The 17,884-nt window shown below is 46.7% G+C and overlaps 4 protein-coding genes across 7 annotated transcripts in view; 3 read left to right on the top strand and 1 right to left on the bottom strand.

Moving 5' to 3' along the window:
- The window catches only part of LOC120950864 (FMRFamide receptor-like), a 65,788-nt gene extending 62,126 nt beyond the window's left edge, over window positions 1-3,662 (top strand). For all 4 annotated transcript variants that reach the window (XM_049605911.1, XM_049605912.1, XM_040369234.2 and 1 more), the window contains one exon: window positions 850-3,662. In XM_049605911.1, the coding sequence (XP_049461868.1) occupies window positions 1,236-2,717 (1,482 nt within the window). In that variant the 5' untranslated portion in view covers window positions 850-1,235 and the 3' untranslated portion in view covers window positions 2,718-3,662. The remainder of the gene's footprint in view (window positions 1-849) is intronic.
- LOC120948316 (dendritic arbor reduction protein 1) overlaps window positions 1-17,884 on the top strand; it is a 321,415-nt gene that overhangs the window by 75,330 nt on the left and 228,201 nt on the right. The window lies entirely within an intron of this gene.
- LOC120952502 (cytochrome P450 4d2-like) lies at window positions 8,398-11,204 on the top strand. Its single transcript, XM_040371862.2, has 4 exons — window positions 8,398-8,656; window positions 9,379-9,832; window positions 9,916-10,478; window positions 10,555-11,204. Exons 1-4 carry the CDS (start codon window positions 8,497-8,499, stop codon window positions 10,893-10,895), a joined length of 1,518 nt encoding a protein of 505 aa, XP_040227796.2. The 5' UTR covers window positions 8,398-8,496; the 3' UTR covers window positions 10,896-11,204.
- On the bottom strand, window positions 12,651-14,659 carry LOC120950271 (dnaJ homolog subfamily B member 14-like). The gene is made up of 2 exons (XM_040368175.2): window positions 14,548-14,659; window positions 12,651-14,481 (listed from the first exon to the last, which is right to left on the bottom strand). Exon 2 carries the CDS (start codon window positions 14,102-14,104, stop codon window positions 12,947-12,949), a length of 1,158 nt encoding a protein of 385 aa, XP_040224109.2. The 5' UTR covers window positions 14,105-14,481; window positions 14,548-14,659; the 3' UTR covers window positions 12,651-12,946.

Raw genomic sequence — 17,884 nt, 5'->3', positions numbered from 1 at the left:
ATTCGGTTGCTTGCAGCCATAAAAATCAAGCAAAAATCGCACAGCTCATGCATTATTCTGAGCAGCTTGATTTTATTCATCTGACTTTCGAAATTTATAATTTTTTTAACCGTCGAGCAATGCTCATGCAATGAGGTTAAGCGTTACAAAACAAAAAAAAACCCAGGAACACAATCATCATTATGTGGACGCCGCATTATTATGCAAGTCGGAGCTGCTGCTGGTACTTTAGCAAGGATTTATCAACCACACGCACAAACACATACATCCACACGCTTGTACTATTGGCGTCAGCGAAAAATGGAAGTTTTCCACACATTTCCGCCAAAAAGGATTGCGGTGGTCGATTTCGTTCGATGCACTGTAAACACACTTCACATTCGTTGCAAATTCATTGTATTCATGGTCATACTTTTGAGCCCGACAGCTGAGTCCTCTGCACGCGCTCGGTATGATGGTCACGGTTGCTCACACAACACGCCAGTGTGCTGGGGTGCTTTTAAGCAGCGTCCAGAGAGCGGGCCAGAGTACCCAGTCGAGTGACACGTTCCGTCCCATTTTGCACTCATGGGGGAGGGTCTGAGAGCTTGAAGGACAATGTTTAAACAAGTCGTACGATATAAGGACGAGCAAAAAAACTGACACAAAGCTCGCGCAATAACGACAGGACAGAAATGGATGCTGTTTTTTTTGTTTCGGGAAAAAAGGTTTCAATTTTACGCTTGTTTAATTCCATAATTTTCCGTCGCATAAAGCAAACAGTCGCTTTTTCTCTACCATCAGCTCGCTTGATCCCCCCGATAGATGATGTACACTTATAGCATTTTTCCCGTTTCATCTCTCCCGCAGCGCACCACCGCCGTCATGAGGGGGACAGCGAACAGATTGCCACTGGAAGGGCTCTGCTGGTGGTTGGACCTGTACTTCACCACGGTTGCACGGACACAGTGAAATTGTGTGTGTGTTTGTGTGTTTTTTTACCATACTCAAACAGCCAGTGAAAAGAGCATCAGAAAAGGAGAAGGAGAAAAGCAAGGTGTACCATCGAACGCCCGCGGTATGGAACGAACTGTCTCGTGCCGCCCAGTGACAGAGTTCTCCCGAAACGCACAGTGTAGAAACTATTAGAAACCGTGCACTTGGTGCAGTGGACAGTAACGAAACGAAAAAAACCGCGCCAGAGCACATACAACGCAAGCGTCAATGCGCGCGGCATCGCACACGGAGCGCTCACAATGAACGCGTCGAGCCTGGACTATGAGGTGCGGCACCTACTGCTTGGCAATGGGAGCAGCAGCAGCGGCGGCGGCGTCGGCCTCGGCAGCGGCATTGGCGGCACCGGCCCCAGCAGCCCGGGCGAGGAGTCCGCGCTGGTCGGCAACCTGACCGCGCGGATGGTCGGCGCCACGAACGAGAGCGTGCTGACGGTCGTGTCCTGCTACGACGACTACCTGCCCAACGAGCTGCTGGTGGAGTTCGAGTTCTGGATCAGCGGTGTGGTGATGAACATCGTCGCGCTGATCGGCATCCTCGGCAACATCTTCTCGATGGTCATCCTGTCCCGGCCGCAGATGCGCTCCAGCATCAACTACCTGCTGATCGGGCTGGCCCGCTGTGATACGGTGCTGATCCTTACCTCCGTGCTGATCTTTGGCCTGTGCGCGATCTACCCGCACACCGGCTACCTGTACTACTATCACTATCAGATCTTTCCGAAGATTTCGCTCGTCGTCTACCCGCTGGCGATGATCGCCCAGACGGCGAGCGTCTACCTGACGCTCACGGTCACGCTCGAGCGGTACGTGGCCGTCTGCCATCCGCTGCGGGCGCGCGCCCTCTGCACGTACGGCCGGGCCCGGCTGTACGTGGTCGGCATACTGGTCTTCTCGATCCTGTACAATCTGCCCCGGTTCTGGGAGGTGACGCTGATCTCCTCCACCCACCCGGACACCGGGCTGACGATCTACTGCGTCAAAGCGTCCGACATGCGCACGAACGAGACGTACATCAAGGTGTACATCCACTGGCTGTACATGATCTTCGTCTACTTCCTGCCGTTCAGCTTGATCTCGTTCTTCAACCTGATGATCTACCGGCAGGTGCGCCGGGCGAACAAGGAGCGCCAGCGGCTGTCCCGGTCGGAGAAGCGCGAGATCGGTCTCGCGACCATGCTGATCTGCGTGGTGATCGTCTTTCTGCTCTGCAACCTGCCCGCGATGATGATCAACATCGTCGAGGCGTTCTACAGCGTGATCATCGAGTACATGGTGAAGGTGTCGAACCTGCTCGTCACGATCAACTCGAGCGTCAACTTCTTCATCTACGTCATCTTCGGCGAGAAGTTCAAGCGCATCTTTCTGCTGCTTTTTTGCAAACCCCGCGGCCGCCAGTCACCGGACGACGGTCTTATACACGACGACAGCTCCTTCTCGAACGGAGACGCCAGCAACCGGAACTCGGGCCGGTTTCAGCGCGTCGGCACCACGCGCAGCACCTCGACCAAGCTGAGCAACTGTAGCATGCGCACGATCCGCACGACGGTCCGCAGCACCCGGGCCCCGTCGCCCGGCCCGATCGTCTACTACCCGGCGCGGGAAACGCTGCCCCGCCTGGCCCAGCCGCCGACGATCACGCGCAGCAGCTCGATGTTTCCGGACTGGAGCGCGCGGGAGAACGGCACGCACGGGGGCATCATGATGGCCTCGTCCGGGTTCTAGAGTTTGCCGGGCATGCCGGGCGCCACCACACCAGCACTGAGGTTTCGAGCTTTAATCTGTAGCCGTACGCCTAGCGAGAAGCGAGCCCCCCCGCGCGTGGGCCAGCTGCCCCGTTTGAAAGGGAAGAAGCTTTTTTATGTATTTGTTTTGTGTTTTTTGTGTGCTATTCGTCCCAAAACAGTTGGAAGCAGTGGTGTTAGAGCGAAAGGATAGACGTACAGGTTTTTGAGTCATCAATTGCGAACAATCCCAGCACGTGATGAAATATCCGCCTCAAAGTGGCGAAAGTCGCACTGACAATTTTAACGCAACCGGTACACGTTTGCGAGGAAAGGCAAAAGAGCGAACAAAACGAATGATAATTAGTACACCTCAGTTTTCCTTTCGTTTGCTATCCACCCGGGAGCACTCGTGCTTTGGAGCACTCCATAATGCGCGTGCACAGCATTTTCACAGTGCTCGTCTCATTTTTCAACCCTTGATAGCGCGTTCCACTTCAGCGCCTTTTGGCGCGCAGCTTAATTGTGATTAATGAGGCGCACGTCCTGCAATCCGTGGCACATCCTCCTGACGAACGGTACTAATCGAACTTGGAGGGGTTGGGTTTGGAATGAGGTTTTTCTCTTTATAATGGAAGCTATTCAACGGTGGTGCAGTCCAACGTGAGCTGATGCTGGCGAACGGTGATTATTTGATAGATAAACTTTGGCACAGTTTTGCGGAAGCGGAGACGAAGTGCGTCTGGTGTGGAATTTTGCAGAATGCTTGAAAAGATTGGATGATCCTTCCACTATGCGTGAAAAAATGGGTGAATCGTTCATTCGGGTAGCTTTATTACTCGTGGTTCAATTTTCTTTCGCTTTTTGCAGCGTTTTCAAATTGGAATTTATCTAGCCAAAATCATTCGAAGTCAAGAGTCCAGTCCAACTGTATTCCAGTAGCCAATGCGATGTTTTATCTGCTCATCAATTCCCAATTTGTTTGCGTAGCTCAAATTACTCTTGGACGTTCCCGTTCGCTTGTTACGCTTTCTTCCTGCAGCAGCAGCAGCAGCAGCAGGAAATGGACGATTTGTTATTCTTCTCTTCGAGTCTCACTCACCCAGTCAAAAAAGAAAATACCGATTTCATCACCACCACCAAACGTCTTTCTAATTGCCGTTCTAAATTACTTTTTTCCTTCGCTAGAGCTTCCTGTCTGCACTATATTATCGTTGCCGTCGTTTCTTTTCCCTTGTGAGGCTAACATAAAGGGGATAGAATGGAACGTTGGTCCAGCTCCAGCCAATGTTTGGTCTATATCAAATCTCACACGAAAGCATAAAAATACCGAAAGCCGGCAAACGAAAAAGTCTGTTCGACATTCAACGAACCATTTTCTTTGGCTTTGGCTCTTGATTCGCTCGATTGTTTCACGTGATAGGGGGAGAAGGAAAACTTTTAATCCTCCATCAGCCATCACCAAATGCGATCAGTGGGAGATATCTCCAACGGAGCTGCAACAACCATCTCTCTTCCGGTTGCTTTCAACGCTCAACATGTTGAGGTCCTGCGTTTTTATCCTGTCCTTTACCACCCCGCAAAGGATGCGGGCTTCGTGTCGTGCTGTGAATGAGATTGTTTCTTTTTTGTTTGTGTTTTTAATTTCGCTTCGTGTTATTCATTTTGTTTGCCTCGTCGACACGGAGCTGAGCAAGCTAAAGTTGGCTGAACGCCGTTTGGCGTTCAGAATTTAATCTAACCAAGCGAACGGTGGGGAACAATTTGTCACCGACCATTGCCAGTAAGTGGTAATGATACTCGTGAAGTGTTCGCTTGGAAGTAAAAATCAGATTATTAATTTTGATTTCATTTTTTTGCACGTTTTGCGAAGCTAAGTGGGGCTAAGAATGGGACGAATATTTCGAGTGATTATGCTTAGTTGATGCTTTCTAGTGCGCAAAAACGATCAAGTTTCCTGTGTACGCTTGCGAGTTGATTTCATAGCAACACACTTGCAATCGTTCCTATAGAAAAAAGTGAAAAAAGAGCTAATCAAATCCCTGAGCACTGCTGCTCAATGCGCATTAGTGGCGCCAATATGATCGATTGCGTAGCGCATAGGTAGGTTGCATTTGTTTCCGTTTAGTTTTGTAGTATGTTAATGTCTACCTCATTAGTTTACTGTAGTTCCAGCAAACTGTATCAGCCCGAGCATTGAGTGCAAACGGTATCACATAAGTTAGTGGTAGGATAAGATGAGTTTTCACTTTGTTTACCCAAAACTTCACCCACCCCCGGTTTGGTTGCCATTTGCGTCCGTGATATGTGCTGATGCAAAACCCACTTTAGCACACCTTTTGCTTTAAACTGCAAACCTTCAACTATGCAGCTGTGCGATGCTGCGAAGCAAATTGTTTGTGGCGGTTCCGTGGGGTAAAATGCGAAAGGTGATAGGAGAAAAGGAAATCACTAGAAATCAAACGCCTGAGCAGATAAAACACACACACACACACACACACACACACACACACACACCCAAACACACACAGACACACTTCAAATTCGAAAATATGAAAACTATTCAATTAGCTAAGTGCGGTGGCAAAAAAAAAAGGTTACTATCGTGTAGTGGAAATGTATTCATTGCAGTGGATAGTTTCTATTACTGTAAATATTGTTGACCCTATTGTACATACACAGTCCCTTTCTTCGCCCGGAGAGGCCACAGTGAAGGAGTAGCAGCGAACCGTGCAGAGGTAGAGATCTTTTAGAAAGGATAATTAGAAAATCATCCCCCCCCCCTAAGTACAGTTGTTGATAAGACAAGTAGCTTAAGAAAACAAAACCAAGCGATCGAGCAAGAAAGGCGCTCTCTAGAGGCGACGATATTAAGGAAAACAAGCGAAAAGACCAAAATCAAAATAGTCATGTAACGAGATAAGAAAAGCAAAACGATCAAACCTAGAAACATGGAGAAGGAAAATAATACACACACACACACACACACACACACACACACACACACACACACACACACACACACACACACACACACACATGGAAACGAGATAAATCACACCACTCAATCCTGCTGTATCTATTACTGTTGCTTTTTAAAAGATGTTTATTGATAGGAAGGAGAAGAATTCTTTGGTAATGTATATAAGTTGGTGTGTGTGTAAAAACAAAAAAAAACAATCTGCAAAATATTTATTTCAAATTTCCTCAACCACAAAAAAGAGAAGTAAAAAAACACTCTCATCTACAAAGCAAGATTCAAAACAGGGGAATAGATAGAATGAATTGAACCGACACAAATTCCCTTCCCTACCAATCAACGGTACCGTTGTTTAAATTGTTTGAAAAAAACGAGAACTTTAAAAAAAGCACTAAAAACACTATCGAAAATAAAACATCCCTTGCCGGAAACACAAACAAAAACTATTTCCGAGAAAAAAAAGAAACCAAACGAAATTCATAGTTTTTCTTAATCCGAAGGTATCTATGTAAGAGGAAAAAGCTTCGAGTGGTGCGTGTTCCGAGCGACATGATTCCAATCAAAAGCGCCAACACCACCATCTCGAACCATTTTTCGCCTTAAAATGTCTACGTTTTTCGAGTGTCCCACGCTGCGCAGGTCCGACTGATTAATTACAGCTGCATTTCCAGTTTCTGCAACACTCGCACAGTGCGGCGCTATTTTCGTGCCCCAAACGAGTCCGTCCTACCCGCCCCATTACGGGGTTCGGGATGCCCTGTCAAGGATGCGCTTGGCACGCTTCCCGCTCCTTGCAACCGGACCAGCTACACAATCGATTAAGTAAGTTACCTGGAAAATGGAAATTACTTCGCCGACTAAACTTTCCCAACCAAACCAAAGCACTAAAAGCAGCGGCTCGGAACATTTGGAGCACTCCGGCCAGACAGATACTTTGCATTTACTCAGGGGCATGTAGCTGCTAAACAGTACTACCTTTGGTTGCACTTTGAGCTGAGTTGTACAGAACCCGGCACCTCATTTTAATTGAGTGACGCATTCGTTTGTGGGGTTCTTTTCCCTTTCGGTGAGGCAGGCTTGGTCATGCTTTGGTTTTTGTGGTATAGAACTTAGGTTTTTGCAACTAATTTAAAACGTAACAAAGTTCGAGCTAGAACAGCGATGTCAAACTCATTTGACTCCGCGGGCGAAAATGCCACTGAAAATAGTAGCTCGGGCCACGGCCTAGTTTTTGCATGATATTATATGATACAAAAATCAGATCCTTAGCTGTTCTTTGCATTTCATTTTGGGATGATAGTTACGTTACAAAAGATAAAACCTTAATGTAAAAAAGTAAAAAAATATATAGTTGTAGCAGATTGTTTTCAATTGTTGTAAAGTTGATATCAGTATCATTTTGATTATCAATGTTTTTGAGCTAGCGTTGAAGTTTTGATGCTGTCTAAAGTAACTTACAACAGGTCGTTCAGTCCAGTTAAGATCTTCATTTTACACAGCAGTAGACGGTCTCACACAAGTCATTAGTACCCGTTATTCCTTTTCTGTCAATCGCCATAGAAAGGTTCGACCAAAATCAGTATCATAAGCCTGTAGTTAATTTATTCACATTGGTCTTGGTAGGATGCCTAATGGAAGTCTTGAGATCGTTGGTGACATCCTGTCAAAAGTAACACGTGTTTGTGCCGACATCTGATCTCTTCTGATTTCTATAAGTTTTGCAGTTTTTTCCTGAACAATATGCCAAATTGCCAAATTCTTGTTGGTTGAATGATTTTGTTAATTTGTCTTTTTCTTATAGAACTGTGACTTGATTGATGGCTTAACAATAAAAAAGTAATGTAATTCCAAAACTTCATAAATATGAGTAAGCCCTTCACGATTTTTTATGAGGTTGATACTAAATCGTGAGTTGTTTTTTTAAAGAATTGTTCATAAAATATAAGTAGCTAACAAAAAAATAATCATCGGAAAGCGTTGTAACATAATTTTCATCGATTTTTATTCATTTTACTAAAACTGTGCGGAATTGAAAGCTTAGTTTCATCATACCCGCGGGCCATCAGTTTGACATCTCTGGGTTAAAATGTCGTGTATGGTCGTCGTTTCTTTAGCTTTCAATCTCAGGGTGCTCAGGGTGAAGTTTTCTGTACAATTTACACAGTACAGCACTAATGAGAAATTGCTTTGTGTTTTGAAGAAGAAGAAGAAGAAGAAGAAGAAGAAGAAGAAGAAGAAGAAGAAGAATAAGAAGAAACAACACGGAAACACATTTAATTGAATAAATTGGACACTTTTCAAAACTTAAGTCTCGTCCATTTGTACCCAAAATGATCCCATCTCACCACAGTTCATTGCTCCACATTTTCGGGCACAGTGCCGTTCGATGTGATTACGATTTAATGACCATAAATATAGCGCGTGAGATAACTGCCGGGTGCCGTAATCAAAATAGAAACTTCAATCATGATAAACAAAAAAAATTGACGCACCTTTCCGTCACCAACACTAGCACAATTCGTCACCTTATCGTAATCCACTGTTTTGCCCAAAATTTACAACTCTACCCCCCACCCCAAAGTGTCGTTCCCCCCCTAGAGTGCTGGATTTTAGCAGAAATTTTAGCGATAAGTCTTTAATTTCATTGATAAGATTCGATAATGGCACGACGCACACGCAAACACTATGGCTACCGGCTGGATGGGGCCGGTTAGTAGTGTACACAGTGGTTGACCGTGCAGGTCGTGATCGGCGATAGACAGCAGTGTATCTGTTCCAGAGCGTAATTAGCTGCAGCATAATGATCCTGCAAGCTTTGCTAATAGCGGGCGTCGTGTATCTGCTGATCAGCCATCTGATCGAGCGGAAGAAGCTGCAAAAGATTAACAAACACTTCCCGGGACCGAAGCCGCTGCCGGTCGTTGGTAATTTGCTGCAGTTTGCCTGGTTGGATATACCCGGTAAGTAGGCTGGGAAGCAGAATTTTAAATATAGCAGTAGAAAACAGTTGCTCAGATCATGAAGGGAATGAATAATGAAGATATTTTAAAGGACTTTGTATAACCTTATGTTGTGGTGCAAGCTCCAGAGCCTTCCATGCGAACTGCCCGTTTCAACCTATTTCCTTTGCACAAGTTCACAAGTAGGCTTACAGGGTTTTCCAGGAGTTGTCATAGCTTTACTGACTCTTTCCTGCATGAAATGAACTTATTGTAATGGGAATTGGACTCTCTAGCACCCTTGTTGGACAAATCCAATAGTAATTTCCAACGAGCCTGTCCAAAAACGGTGCCATAGAGTTAAATTTCCAACGTACGAAGTTCACTTCCAATGGGAAAGAGTCTAGGAACTGTCCCACAACTATGAGAGCCCCTGGAAAGCCCTGTAACCATCGACCCCTGCCTAGGCGCTTACACCCTTTAATCGTCTGTGATTGTTGATTTTCGTCCCGTCACGTTCCGTTATCGATGGGAACGGCGTGTAAACACCCACGGACGCCAGCGCCCCCCTGCGTAGGGATTTGTGCGGTGTTTATCACCACACAATGGCAATTTATCGCGTGCGACAGGGAAAAGGGCAAAGGTGGTAAAGCTACTAAGCCACTAGTGCTAGCCAAAATAACTGATCGGTCATGCCCCTCCCCTCTATCTTCTGCCTCCTACTTCTCTTTTCCCTCACGTAGGCGTTTTTGAGAAGGTGGTGGAGCTGCATCAAACGCATGGACAGGACTACATGATGTGGTCCCTGTTTAACTGGACCATCCTCATGATGACGAGCCGCAAAAACGTGGAGAAGGTGCTGCTGGCAAAGCAGACGGAGAAAGCGCTGCTGTACCAGTTCATCGAGCCCTGGCTCGGCACCGGCCTGCTGATCGCGAGCGGCGAGAAGTGGTTCCAGCGGCGCAAGATCATCACACCGACGTTCCACTTCAAGATACTGGAACAGTTCGTGCGCGTGTTCAACACGGAAACGGACACGATGGTGCAGCTGCTGCGCAAGCACGTCGGCGGCAAGGAGTTTGACATTTACGACTACGTCACGCTGATGGCGCTGGACAGCATCTGCGAAACGTCCATGGGTACGACGGTGGACGCACAGCACAATCCGGACAATCAGTACGTGCAGAACGTGAAGCGGTAAGTAGCGAATCGCGAATCATGGCTTTTTTTTGTCAAGATCATCTCACTTCTCTAATACACAACGCGGAATAATTCCCCAGAATGGCCGTGCTGGTGCTGCTGCGCACGATCAGCATCGTTGGACCGTACCCAACGCTGTACAACTTGTTCCACCCGAACGCCTGGGAGCAGCGCAGGGTCATCAAGCAGCTGCACGCGTTCACCGACAACGTGATACGAAGCCGGCGCGAACAGCTCGCCAAGGAGAAGGCACAAAATGTGGCGTTCGATTTGAACGAGGAAAACCTTTACTCCAAGCGCAAGCTCACCTTTCTGGATCTGCTGCTGAACGTCACGGTTGAGGGTAAGCCGCTGAGCAATCTGGACATCCGCGAGGAGGTTGACACGTTCATGTTCGAGGGCCACGACACGACGACGAGCGGCATCTCGTTCACGATCTACGAGCTGGCCCGCAACCCGGACGTGCAGGAGCGCGTGTACGAGGAGATCGTATCGATCCTCGGCAAGGATCACAAAACGGCCGAGCTTACCTACCAGAACCTGCAGGAGTTCAAGTATCTGGATCTGGTGGTGAAGGAAGGGCTGCGGATGTATCCACCCGTCGGCATTATTGGGCGGGCGCTGGTGGAAGACTTGGAGCTGAGTGAGTAAATGGGACACCTCATTTGCCTTTAACTTTCCCTTCAATAAGCTCCCCCTGAATTCATTTCCCTCCACAGATGGGACCACAGTTCCGGCGGGACAGAACGTCCTCGTGCCGATCTACGTGATCCACCGCAATCCGGAGATCTACCCCAACCCGAACCAGTTCGATCCGTCCCGCTTTGCGGAGGACGCTGAGTCGAAGCGCGGCCCGTTCGACTATCTGCCGTTCAGCATCGGGGCGCGCAACTGCATCGGCCAGCGGTACGCGCTGATGGAGATGAAGGTTACGCTGATCAAGCTGATCGCCAACTATCGCATCCTGCCGGGCGAATCGCTGGGCAAGCTGCGCGTCAAGACGGATCTGGTGCTGCGTCCGGACATTGGCATTCCGGTGAAAATTGTGCTACGCGAGTAGAGCGAAGACTGTCGATAGGATGTAGTGCATGTGTGTGTGTATTTTTTTACCTTTTTTTGTGTGCAAATAAACAACGAAACAAACATGGGGTGCTGAAATCGTCAGATCGACGTCCCGATCGAATCAACTGTAATCCAACCGAAGCGAACCGAGACCGAACGCACAATCAATTCCCATCAAATGCCCATCTGACGCATGCTTTGCCGCCGGCAAACCGCTAACGCAAAACCACCAGATTGTGTGCTCTCTCTGCGGGTTCCGGCCGGGTAGCGTCACATCCCGTGCGTTTCCTTTGTCCTTGAAGCATGATTGATTATCGCTTTATATCAATTATGGGTCCGGCTTTTCGGCTTCGCGCACGGTGACAAGTTTCGGGATGCCACCGAAAAAGAAAAAAAAATCCAACCTCATCCCGCTTCTCACCAGCCCTCCATTTCGGCCAGATCCAATCAATAAAAATGATGATTAATAAATTTAATGTCTCACTCCGCCATGGCAACGGATGCTTGCGCGGACGAAAGCAAACCATCACAAGCGAGGGCTGCAAAGTGGTCCGCGTGATATGGACAACATTCAATTAACCATTTAACGCCAAACGACACACACACACACACCCAGAGCATGGACGGGACCGCGCGCACTGCTTCCCTAGATGACAATAAATCCCATCACTTTCAATCAATTCGCGAAAATCGAAATCCACCTTGCCGTGCCGTTGTGGGGGGGGGGGGGGCTTCTGCTTCGGGTGTGAAAAATTAATTAGCTCCAGCATTAACGTAATTACTTGCGCGACCAGCAGGAAGTGGCGGGCACCCCCCCATTAGTGGCGTGGAAGTTCATTGGGAAGTTCATAAATTAATGCACCGCCATCGGGTGGTGTTCTGGTAGAAGCATCAAAACGTACTACTACATCTGCATACACACAGGACACACACGTACGCAAGGCAACGTCTGCAATAAATTACGCTTTCCCATAAACATTTCAAATGACTCTGTTTGTGAGTGTGTCCGCGGTACCTACATCCAGCAGCACCGCGCGCGGTTAGAGCACGTGTCAGAAGGGGCAGAGCTGAATTTACGAGTTTGACTTACGACAACAACATCACCACATGGGTTGGCATGTTTCATTCCGTTCGATTCGGAAGCAACGATCGGTATTCGAGCTGGACCATGAAACAAGAGTGCCGGACCGGGGACCGCGATTCATCATTTCTTCCGTGATCAAAAACATACACACACACACATTAAGCGGAAGAAAATTGGAAGCTATAACTCATCTGCCGTCTGCGATCGTGCCTGGGAAGTGGGGATCGTAAAAATGATAACCAATAAAAGAGGCAAACTATCGCTAGCTAGCGAGACGGACAAAGGGTCGAGGAATGAAGATAACTTATTTAAAGACCCTTTGTCTATTGAGAGATGTGTTGTCGGTGGTAAGGGACACTCGGAGAAAGATAATCTTGGTTTTAGGGGGGAACACTGAAATCCGATTTGCTTGTATCGCTAGCATAGCGTACTATCATCATTCAGCATGAAAGCAGTACGAAGTGCATAACAAGTTCACAATATCCTAATGGTGCAAACGGCATTGCTCACAGCAAAGTGGGATTATTCGTGATTGGAAAGCTAAATTACTTCATTTATCTTCGTTTTAGACTGATTTCATGTCTGATTTCATGGCTGAAGACAAACGCTTTGCCTCCTAGTAAAGTTTTTTTAGACGAACTGCACGAATTTATATGAATAAAGCATTGATTCTTCTTACTGTCAATTTATGTTTATTGAAATGACGATACCAATAAAAAAATAATAACCAATCCGAACAAACCCGGCAGACAAATAGTGTGGTCCTACAACTGTGTGCTTCTTACAGCGGTACTGATGACTTGAGCTCACTGAGAAAACGAACTCATACAACCAATTCGGCGACCTTTGGAACAAAGCACCATGTAGACAAAAAAAAATTAATATCCTAAAAACTGGCTAAGCCATCTATAGAGATAGATAGTACTTTCGCAACCCTGGCAGCATGATTATCCTTCCAGCCCGCCTCAATACTGTACCACCCCAATGCCCAACCGGTACAGTGCTTCACACGACGGCATCTTTATCTGCTGGGCCTGCTGGAACTGTGCCCGGCTGCCGAAGCTCTTCGCCCGCCCAATCATCGCGTCCCGATAGGTGCGCTCATTGCTGCAGGCTCGCTTCATGTACGTCACGTACTCTTCCTCCACCGAGTGTTCGAGCCGGGCCAGCGTGCCCTGATACTCGCTCAGGAAGTTGTTCTTCACGTAGTACGGTATCTTCAGATTCAGCGTGCGCCGTTCGACCGCAAATTTGCCCGTCTGCTGCAAGCTGTACACCGGATCGGACGCGAAGAACGTCGACAGCAGCGATACGACGACGAAGCACAGGATCAGCCCAAAGATCAGGCTCGGCTGGCTAACGTTCCGGTCGTCGTACTGTGAGCCGCGGCCGGCCCGCGCCCGATAGTAATGGTGCTGCGTGTGCTGCTGCTGCTGCTGCGGAAAACCGCCGCCGAAGAACATGTTGAACAGATCGTTCGGATTTATGCCCGTATCGAAGTCCGACTGGAAGTTGAACCCATTCTGGCCGTACGTGTAGCCACCGTTCGATGCGCGCGCCCGCGTACCGGCTGGCCCCCCGCCCGTGGTACGGTACAGATCGTACGCTTTTCGCTTTTGCGGATCGGTCAGCGTCTCTACCGCGTTGCCGAGCGATTTAAATGCTTCCATCGCACCGGGCGCCTTGTTCTTGTCCGGGTGCAGCTGCAGCGCGTGCTTTTTGTAGCACTTTTTAATCTCCGAATCGGTTGCCTCCTGCGTGACGCCCAACACCTCGTAAAAGTCCTTACACTTTTGCACGCGTTTGACCGCGTTCGCTTGCTCCTGAGTGTAGTCAACGTTAAGCTTTGGTTCGGCCGGTTTCTCCTCCTCCCGATGGACCGGGCGTCTGCGGGCGGCGGATGGCCCATTTGTGGACCCGCCTCCGGTTCCTCCGGCTGCACTGCCGGCCGAGGGGCCAGTTCCTGCCGCTTTTACACGCTTCAGCAGCTCTTCCGCCTGAGCCAAGGGATAGAGGTTTTGTGATTTTTTCAGCAACTTTTCCGCCTTTTCCAGATTGCCCATCTTGAGGGCGGCCGTTGCCAGCTCGATACACCGCTTCGCTTCATCCTTGTTCACCTCCATGATTACGGGCCTGCCACTTCTAGCTCAGGTTTTGCAGACGTGTAGCAACTTCGGGGACGATGTTTTGCCTCTCCGTGATTGGTTCGATGTGAGCGATGGGTCCGTCACGATACGAGCCGTGTTTGCCTTTCAAACGTGACTAGAGGAGATTTACACGTGTCCGTAATCCAGTGGCTCGCCTCGCATAAGCATTCGTCACATGCAAACAATCCCCCGTGTGAAACTGAACACGGACAGCCAAAAATCGATATCAATTACATCAGTTACAACGGGCTATGTCGTCATTGTGTTCCTCTGCCACTGGATCACATGAGCAAACACACTCCAGTTTTTGTTTCGCTGGGTGAAGCGAAACCTGCCTGCAACGCACCACGTACCTTTGAGACAAACAATACTGAAATTAGTTGACTGTTTTTATCGGCACCTTTCGAGTGTGTTCATACAATTAGAGCTATTAAAATACTTTTACAGCAGAGGATAACAATTTCTGTTCCAATGGAATTGTGACAAGTAAACAAGAGATGAGTGTTTTCAGTGTGGCCAGATTATTTTGGCAGATTTCGGTAGGAGCGCCAACATTTTATCTGTAGTTTTCGGTAGGTTAAAACTCAAAACTAACTTAGAAAAAGAAGTGTTTAGCGGGAGGGAGGGGGGGTGCTAAATGATTAAAAAAATTGAGATTTTTCCTTCAAACTAAGGACTGTGTAGGAACGAGGTCTAGTATTAGCCAAAATCGGTTTGGTCATCTTGGATGTCTTTTGACAGCAGAAAGCACTGGAAAAGTCATCAAACCCCAAGGTGTATTTATTGAGGAGGTGAATTATTAGCGCGTTTGCCGGGCGCCATCATTGAGTATTGTTATGTCAAATCGCATACAATTTTCTATACCCCCCTCCAGCCATTCCCGATTTTTATACCGGAGCCCCCAGTATTGTTATGTCAAGTCGTGAAATGTCAATTTGCTCTGAAGCACTTCACCTCCTAATATCCATACACCTTGATCAAACCCTACAACCATTATTATTAAAAGTAGCATCAATATATTTGGTGAAACATTCAGTAACCAATTTACAATTTTCTTCTGACGATCAGACTAATTAATCATTTTTATCACAATTGATATTTGAATCGTAAAGGGCTCTTAGATATCAAACTGCCTGTAACGCACTTATGGCTATTTTATTTGTCAAATAGTTCGACATTACTTGACCTCGTTCCTACACAGGCCTTTCTTCAAACCCTACATCAAGGATAATGTATTTAGAAGGTTGATTTTTATCGCTTTTGCTGGGCGACATTGTGGGGGACATCTGTCACTCTCTGCATACAAATTTCATTACCCCGCACCAGCCCTCCCCGATTTTTATACCAGAGCCCCCGGAGGAGAAATGTCAAGTCGAGAAATGTCATTTTGCTCTGAACAACTTCACCTTGTCATTTATAACACCTTGCCCTACATATGAAAATTGTAGGGAATTGAAGTATTTCTGGCCACTCTGGTTGTTTTGTGCCATTTCGTTTACGGTGTCTACTGCAAAACTTACAAATGGTATCTACGATGTCTGCTCCTAGTTTGCTGACCATTGAGGTCTACACTGTAAATGTGAACTTAAAAAGAAAATAAAAATCCGTTGTTTCCATTTTTTCTTCTTTCCAAAAATCTTGGTGGCAAAGTTCTTGGTCGCAAAATTCTTTACCGCAAAGTTCTTGGTCGTAAAGTTCTTGGTCGCAAAGTTCTTGGTCGCAAAGTTCTTGGTCGCAAAGTTCTTGGACGACAATTCTTGGTTGCAAAATTGTTGGTCGCAAAGTTCTTGGTCGCAAAATTCTTGGTCGTAAAATTCTTGGTCGCAAAATTCTTGGTCGCAACAATCTCAGAAGTGTTTCAAGCATATTTTATTGGTGGTATACTGCTTTCAGCTGATTCTCCCGATTTACTCTCGTTTATCATATGTTCCCTCGCGTTCTCTTCTTCCACTTGATCCTCTGTCAATTGAAACACGCCATACACTTTAAACTTTCAATGATCCTCTTCTATCCTGTTTCAGGCTGTTAAACCACTTTTACTATCTCTTTGATTTCGATTCCTCTCTTAACTCTTTCCATAACCGTCTTCTTTCTTCTAATTTCATTAATTCTTCTTCTTAGTTTCCTTTCCTCTCTATTTTGTCTCTAAGTTTATGTTAATCTCTGCGCTCTACCTGTGTTTTTTTTTGTTCTTTTATTTTTTTGGTGAGTCAGGCTTAGTTTATTTAAGCTTAGTATATCAAAAATGATTTTGTTTGTTTGTTAGTTATTAATTAGTTTTAAGTCTGCGTAATTTAGCCTTGATGGCGGATATTGATTAACGAAATGAAATTAAACAAATAACATATCGTTATTTTTTTCACATTAAAGTTTACATTTTCAACAGGAATGTCAGGAATAATATTGAAGCATATTTTCGATCAAAAAGCTTTGAAAAAAGTCTACAAAATATATGCTCTTCATGTATGTGCGCCACGGTATATGTATTTTCATACACAACTGGTCCGTGGTCCTAAAAATGTTGGAGCGCACTGGCTTAAATACTTAACATAACTTATAAGAAGAACAAACTAATCATCTTTCGTGCCAACCTAACTGACCTTTATTCATCATCATCATCATGAACTCGATGGTTTGGTGCCATTCGGTACACATGCACCGAGCAATCATTGAAAGAGAGAATCAGTGTGTGTGCTCTTTCAAACCATATTTTCCTTCCCTATTGCACGAATTTGCTGCCAGCTTTTCTACTGTTGTTCTATCTTTTTCACCCCATCTCCGTACAACCATGGTTCCACCTCTCGTTCACACCACCAGCTAACAGCCGGTCGAAATGATTCAATGGCAGCTCGGTACAGCTGCACCGAGAAACGGGGAATCCCTGAAGCGAGCAATCAGCTGTTCCAAGTACACTTGTACCGAACGCACCAGCAAACGCACCCTAACTCACCACACTGGTTTGCTTCTATGTCTCTCTCGCACGCCCTTCTCTTTAATGCTCTTTCCTGCTTCTCACTGCTACCATACATTGGCCATCCCGTTCACACATGGACGCATTTCCATAAGCCGCTGCTGCCTACTTTGACACACGTTCACTTTGTTTAATCGGTTCCCTCTCATAATGTTTCCCACCCTGTACATCCGTCACGAATCAAACACCAAGCCGGCGCTCTTCTCCCCCCCATCAATGTGTTACGTTTCCTCCAGCAGTAGGGTGAAATTAATAGAATTTCTAACGTAATCATCATCCCACACACTCTGCACTGGACGGTCACAAACACAACCGGCCGACCATCAGTAAGTTCCTCGTTGGCTAGTTTATCTGTACTTTTTCCACATCACTAACTAAACGCATTGCAACCTACTACTTCCTCCTCACTCCTAGCAATTCACCCAGTGAGGCACGCAATCGATCGAGACAAAGAACTAACCCCCGGGGGCACCACCGCGGAGCAACAGAAAGAAGAACAAAAACAAAACTGCTAGAACAAGCGATTATAAGCCAGAGGAAGGCAATCTTCTGGGTAGAGCCGTCGTGATTCAGCTGATTTCATCCCCGGCAAACGTTTACGGGGATGAAGGGGAGGGGGGGGGGGGTTTGCTTAGGTGGTAGGATGTGCAATTTTTTCCCCATCTTTGCTAGCGTCATCTTCATGGATTTTAGTTTTATTTATTTCCTCTCTCTCTTGTTTCCCTCTCCCTCTATCGTTTTCAAATCCCAGTGCAAACAGACTAGAGATAGGAGGCGATACTAAC

The sequence above is a fragment of the Anopheles coluzzii genome, chromosome 2 (genome assembly GCF_943734685.1).
Source record: "Anopheles coluzzii chromosome 2, AcolN3, whole genome shotgun sequence".
Taxonomy (NCBI): Eukaryota; Metazoa; Arthropoda; class Insecta; order Diptera; family Culicidae; genus Anopheles; species Anopheles coluzzii.
The sequence above is the reverse complement of the archived record's forward strand: the minus strand, read 5'-3'. Positions and strand labels throughout refer to the sequence as shown.